This window comes from Solenopsis invicta, chromosome 1 (genome assembly GCF_016802725.1).
Source record: "Solenopsis invicta isolate M01_SB chromosome 1, UNIL_Sinv_3.0, whole genome shotgun sequence".
In the NCBI taxonomy this organism is placed as follows: domain Eukaryota; kingdom Metazoa; phylum Arthropoda; class Insecta; order Hymenoptera; family Formicidae; genus Solenopsis; species Solenopsis invicta.
The window spans coordinates 3,579,414-3,586,534 of record NC_052664.1 but is presented as its reverse complement, the minus strand read 5'-3'; the positions used below and the strand labels follow the sequence as shown (position 1 = coordinate 3,586,534).

At 32.6% G+C, this 7,121-nt stretch overlaps 1 protein-coding gene across 2 annotated transcripts in view; it reads right to left on the bottom strand.

The window, feature by feature from the left end:
* Nucleotides 1-731: 731 nt before the first annotated feature.
* Nucleotides 732-7,121, bottom strand: part of LOC105202128 (transmembrane GTPase Marf) — a 168,303-nt gene continuing 161,913 nt past the window's right edge. The window contains exons 13-14 of one of the 2 annotated variants that reach the window (XM_039453656.1): nucleotides 2,653-2,853; nucleotides 732-2,279 (exon numbers count right to left, since the gene is read on the bottom strand). In XM_039453656.1, the coding sequence (XP_039309590.1) occupies nucleotide 2,279; nucleotides 2,653-2,853 (202 nt within the window). In that variant the 3' untranslated portion in view covers nucleotides 732-2,278. Of the gene's footprint in view, nucleotides 2,280-2,633; nucleotides 2,854-7,121 lie in introns of those variants that run through there. The other variant, XM_039453647.1, reaches the window with a different exon arrangement.

The window sequence follows — 7,121 nt, the reverse complement described above, 5'->3', positions numbered from 1 at the left end:
TATTAATTATGTTATCTGATGAAATAATATTAAAAGCTTTCCAAACATTTCCAAAACTTGTTTGTCAAAAGTTTTATCAAAAACAATATTGGAAAAAATTTACATTTGAAATAATACACTCGACAGCAAAATTAAAGGCTCATCTATTCCGACTCCGAAAAATAGGCGTAATTCAAGAGAGTGTAACTTTGTTAAAAATGATCGTAAAAAATGTTAAAAAAAGCATTTTGAAGCTTGAAATCTCTAATTTTGAGATTGATAAGTCATTAAACGATTTACAGATTGTTTACGAAGTTACGCGGATTCAAATGGGGATAGATCAAATCTCTAAATGTTTTACAAATTTTGCAAAGCACCACGACATGAAATAAAAATTGCACGCAAATGTGATTTACAGCATTCGAAAGCGTAAATCTGAATCTTTAATTTGCTTACTTGTTGAGCGTTGTACGATTGTTTTCCCTGAGTTATGCAACACTGAAGCAAAAATGACCTTTTTTTGCATCAATAATTAAATAATTCAGTGAATAAAAATCGTACAACACTCAACAAGTGCGCAAATTAAAGGTAAAGATTCACGCTTTTGAATGTTGTAAACCACATTTTTGCAAAATTCGTAAAAAAAAATCCAACAAATGTCAAAATCTTGTGCAAATTTTGCCAAGTTGCACAGCGTGAAATAAAAGTCGCAAACAAATGCAGTTTACAGCATTCGAAAGCGTGAATTTTTACCTTTAATTTGCGTATTTGTTGACTGTTGTACAATTTTTTTTCACTAAGTTATTCAGCACTGAAGCAAAAGAATGCACTGTTGGTTCAGTGTTGAATAATTCGGTGAACAAAAATTGTACAACGTTTAACAAATACGCAAATTAAAGGTAAAAATTCATGCTTTCGAATGTCATAAACCACATTTGCATGTACTTTTTATTTTACGCCGTGGAGCTTTGCAAATTTTGTAAAAGGTTTAGAGATTTGACGCATCTCCATTTGAATATGCATAACAAACACACACATACTTATATTTATATTTTTATCTCACTTTCTGTTGGCCTACTTGTTTTAAATTGGCAGTCTCCTACCATAAGTCGTATAAGTAACATCTAAGAATCGATCCAAAGACGAATATTCACATTTGGCTTTATTAACACATTATTGTAAGTTTTTTAACTCATAGTTTCAAAAATTAACATAGTATAAAAAAAGTTTTGAAGTCTCATTCTTTTTGTTTCTGATTCTCATAGTTCTTCTACCATCTGTGACGGGAAATCATTTTATTGACCACTCAAAAATAAAGAAAAAATTTTAGACATATCGGAGTTCTATACATTCTCGCCTGAAAACGAAGAACAGTTGAATACAAAAAGAATCCATTGGACAAAATTATTTTAATCAAGACCACAGTCACAGTATTTAATTTAATTTATTTTTCAATTTTACATTATTTTTAACGAAAGCACATGGAAACAATATATTAATTAATGAAATAAATAAACGAAATAGTCATTTACAAAGATGATATCGAAGAAACTAAATCGATAAAAATAATTGCGGGAACTAGCCACAATAATATTTTATATTTTTTTTCTTAAAAGCTAGTACATTTCAATAAATTAACTGTAATAATATCTTGTATAACAATTTCTCGTGTTGATAACACGGTTATCGTCGCGAATCAAAAATTCTATATGAGCCTTTGATCCAAATTTTTTAGATGAACACGCAATTAAATGAAGTTAAATAAATAAACAAATAAATAAATAGTAAAAAAATAAATAATGAATAAATAATTAAAATAAATAATTAAATGAATAATAATGTTTCAAGTTTTATAATAAGTGTTCGAAATGGCCACCATCCATTTCAATACACAATTCAGCACGTCTAATAAAGCTCTGTTTTAATCGTTCTAACATTTCAGGTGTGATATTCGCAAACGCTTCAATAATACGGTAATTTAGTTCCTCGACAGTATTTATAGGCACGCGATACACGTACTCTTTTATAGTTCCCCATAAAAAAAAATGAAGGGGTGTCAAATCAGGTGACCTCGCTGGCCATGCTCGAGGACCTCCACGGCCAATCCACATATTAGGATATTTCCTATTTAAAGTTTCCCGCGTGCCCCTTGCATTATGTGAAGGTGCTCCGTCGTGTTGGAACCACATAGCACGTCGCTCCTCTAATGATATATCCTCAAGTAGTTCGGACAAATGTTCAGAGAGAAAATTACTATAAATTTCGCCATTAATTCTTGCAGGAAGTTCGAATGGTCCAATCTGCACATACATGCTTTATGGTTATTCTTCTATTTTTGTAACATACTAGTCATTAATTATTCCACAATTATTCTTTAAAGTACTTAACGTTATAGACAATATGTAAAAATGTAAATGCGATTATAAAATGGCAACTTTTAAAAATTGGTAAAATGAAATAGTGATAAATAATTTTGGAAATAAAGTATAAATTCTAATCTTTAAAAGCAAATAAACGTGCATTGCTATATTATTTTAAATGCCACATTATTTTAGAATATTCGAAATCCATTTTATTGCATTCATTGCTTTATTTCTAACATAACAAAGTAAAAGGTAAAGTATTTATTATTATAACATTTAATATTATAACATACATATTAAGAATACTTACCACAGAATTTTTGTATATGCCAGCCTACAAATTAATACTGAATTTGTGTTGATAGTTGCCAATGTTATACACATGCGGATTTTCATCTGCATAAAAATGAAAGTTATGTGTATTGAAAATGCCATCTCTCGTAAACATCGACTCGTCAGTAAACATGATATTTTCCACAAAATGAGGATCTTCTCTATGACATTGCAGAATCTACATACAAAAATTTATTCTTTTATTATAATCCAAAGGCATTAAATTTTGTACACGTGAAAAGTGGTACGCATGCATCTCATTATTTTTTAAGATTCGCTGCGTTGTCGAAAATGACAAATTAAGCATTTTTGAAACATTCCGAATGCTCCTCATTGGATCTTCTTCAATTGCCTGAAGCACAGCTTCTTCATTTGCTACATTTCTAGCACGACGCTCAGGGCCATTTATTGCCTGTAATGGTTTTAGTGATCCGATATTTCTTGCCCGATTTATTAATCGCAAAATTACATTTGTACTAGGATGTCTGCGATTCGGAAAACGTTCAGCGTATAACCTTGCAGTAGCTTCTGCGCTTCTTCCACACTCGCCGTACAATATTATCATCTCACAATATTCTTGAGCTGAATACTCCATGACAATTTTTTTGAAAATAAAATTGACTCTTTGAAGACAGAAAAACGTGGATATTTGATTTTCTTTTAATTTTTATTTTTTTAACATTTCTTTGTTTGTCATGACAATTTGTTATTATACATATGTACACAGAGAAACAAATGTGCATCATTCGATATGATTCGTTGAAATTTGCCGAAGAGTAGCAGTAGATTTTTATGGAAATGGCGCTCATTTTCTTCTCTCTGCTTCTTGTAGACGCTACTGCAAGATTATTCATCCAATGTTTTCCAATTTTCAGACATTCTAATGAAAATGTAATTCTGCAATTATTAATCGGATAAGAAATATTGGATCACTAATCATAAGGAAGATAGACCCTAGTCTTGTACTAGAAAAGTGTTAACTGAAGAAGCTATACTAAAATTATTGGCAACTATTACTTTTAATAAAAATAAATGTACTTCATCATTTACTTTGTTATAATTAGTAATTGAAGCATTGGATGCAATAAAATAATTTCGAATATTTTAAAATAATGTGGCCTTTAAAATAATGTAGCAGTGCACATTTACTTGTTTTCAATGACTATAATTTATTTTCAGATCACTTATTTATTCATTATTTTCACTAGAGGTTATTTCCAAAAATATTTGAATATATCACTATTTTATTTTAAATTATAATTTTGTTGCGATGATTTAAAATGTATTGATATTTTGAGATTATTTAAACTTGATTTTTTAAACTCGGAAATTTAAATTATTTATTATTGTGGTAGTCAATTTAACATTTGGTGAAATTGTTGTAGATAGCGTTATGTTTATTTAGAAAATTAATTTACCTAATTTTAAAAAGTTGCCATTTTATAGTCGCGTTTACACTTTTACATATCGTCTTTAATGTTAGATAATTTAAAAAATAATTGTAGAATAATTAATGACTAGTATGTTAAAAAAATAGAAGAATAACCATAAAGTATGTATGTGCACATCGAACCATTCAAACTTCCTACAAAAATTGATGGCGATATTTATAGTGATTTTTTTCTCTGAAGATTTGTCCGAATTATTTGAAGATATATCATTGGATATATCATGGAAAAGCAACGTATTAAGTGATTTCCACATGACGAAGCAACACAATGCAAAACGCACACGGTAAATTTTAAACCGAAAAGATCTGTGGTTTGACTGTGGAAATTCTCGAGCGTAGTCAACGAAGTCACCAGATTTAATATCATGGTTTCTTATTACGGAAAACAATAAGAATATGTGCATCGCATGCCTGTAAATACTGCCAATGAGTGATCAAATTGATGAAGCGTTTACGACTATCACGATTGAAATGATACAACGATCGAGAGAGAACTTCGTTACATGAAAACGCATTTTACAGTTTAATGTTTCTGCATATTTTTAATATCGACTTTGAAAACATATCTTTTACGGAGCTATACGGATAAAAATAAAGATGCGGCAAAATTTGTTACGAATTTTGCGAGTTTATTTAACGTGAACTAAAAATATCACACAAATGCTATTCACAACGTTTGAAAGCGTGTATCTTTACCATTAATTTGCGCACTTGTTGAGCGTTGTACGATTTGTATTCATCGAATTATTCAACATTGAAAAAAGAAACCATTTTTGCTTCAGTGCTGAATAACTTAGTGAAAAAAAATTGTACAACAGTCAACAAATACGCAAATTAAAGGTAAAAATGCACGCTTTCGAATGCTGTAAACTGCATTTGTTTGCGACTTTTATTTCACGCTGTGCAACTTGGCAAAATTTGCACAAGATTTTGACATTTGTTGGATTTTTTTTTACGAATTTTGCAAAAATGCGGTTTACAACATTCAAAAGCGTGAATCTTTATCTTTAATTTGCGCACTTGTTGAGTGTTGTACGATTTTTATTCACTGAATTATTTAATTATTGATGCAAAAAAAGGCCATTTTTGCTTCAGTGTTGCATAACTCAGGGAAAACAATCGTTCAACGCTCAACAAGTAAGCAAATTAAAGATTCAGATTTACACTTTCGAATGCTGTAAATCACATTTGCGTGCAATTTTTATTTCATGTCGTGGTGCTTTGCAAAATTTGTAAAACATTTAGAGATTTGATCTATCCCCATTTGAATCCGCGTAACTTCGTAAACAATCTGTAAATCGTTTAATAACTTATCAATCTCAAAATTAGAGATTTCAAGCTTCAAAATGCTTTTTTTAACATTTTTTACGATCATTTTTAACAAAGTTACACTCTCTTGAATTACGCCTATTTTTCGGAGTCGGAATAGATGAGCCTTTAATTTTGCTGTCGAGTGTATTATTTCAAATGTAAATTTTTTCCAATATTGTTTTTGATAAAACTTTTGACAAACAAGTTTTGGAAATGTTTGGAAAGCTTTTAATATTATTTCATCAGATAACATAATTAATATTGATTTTATTTATCAATTTATTTGTTTACACACAAAATGTATTTTAAAAACACACATTTTCTTATTCAGATAATTGATGTTTTAACGAGTTTGCAATTGACATTACTTCTTGTCAATTAAACTAAACGTAAGATGTTAATAGAGATTTCATGAAACTTTTACAATACTTGAAGTTTGACACCGTGCCGGTACCCGCCAAAGCGCCCGGCCGGCCGCTTGATTGTGCCGCCCTTAACGGCGCCAACATCACGCCCTGTGGTTGGATACTTTTAAACACTCACCGTTTAAAAACTATTGACCCCTCAACATTTTGCTATTAACATTTTCGACTCAATTTTTCATGAGGAATACGTAAGTGCAAAATCTTCCGAGCGACCTGAATCACCCTGTATAGAGTAGAGGAGCCATAAACAAATCTGTAAGTGGAAATGTCTCCCCGTTAGAAAGAGAGAGAAGATAGTGTTAAGAATCGTACACTATTTGATCATGCATTATTTATGGATAGTTTTCGTGCTCGTTGATGATTTGTGATCGTACACGCTCGATCCGCGAGTTTCGCATAGCGACACGCCTTGTCGATCGTAAATCAATATTATTGTAAGACTCGCCTATTCCTGTAACGTGTGATATTATTATTCGTCCTGAATTCCTTGATAAATTCAGGCAGGCGTACTCGTATTCAAAAGCCGCTCGTTCGCATGATTCACTCGACAACGAGCGCAAGCATTTTTCTCACGCGATTCCCACGTGGACATCATCAGCCCATAGGCTATTCCCTCTCCCTCAAAGGCAGATTCGGGAGCTCCGCAGCTTTGCCATCGCTGCCGATAGCAAAATTAGAGTCGGTCGAGAGTTTATGCGAGCGAACCGCACAAGCGAGATAGTTATAACTTGGCGGAAACATTGAGAAAACTGTGAGCCTACGCGAGTGACACACGAACTCCGTGCCGAGAGTGCGCGATAACAGCTAAAGAATCGCGATTCGTGTGCATGCTCCGAATTACACACGCCGCAATCGTAGCAGCAGCAAAGGAACTTTTGTACGCGAGAAATTTGTCACCGTCGGGAGTCACAATCTTACAGCATCAAAAGCTCAGTGGTGCAGTGTACACTGTTAATTATAATAAAGGCGATTCTGACTTCAATTCATACAATTGAATCGAAACTAATCAAGCTCAACTACTCCTATACTAATTCCGCCTTCTCGCTGTCACTTTCTTACTCGCGGTTGCTCCCGCTCTTTCACATTTCAACTCCCGTCGTTCATACTCTCGCTACACACAATTCGCACTTTCGCGCGGTGGATTTGTCGTCTCGGTACCAAAAGGATCAAGCCAGGCTGAACTCATTTCGCACCGCACACTACGCGCTCTCTCTGAGTGACACCGGCGCTCTGTTCAACGACTCTCGCTCTTGAACAGAT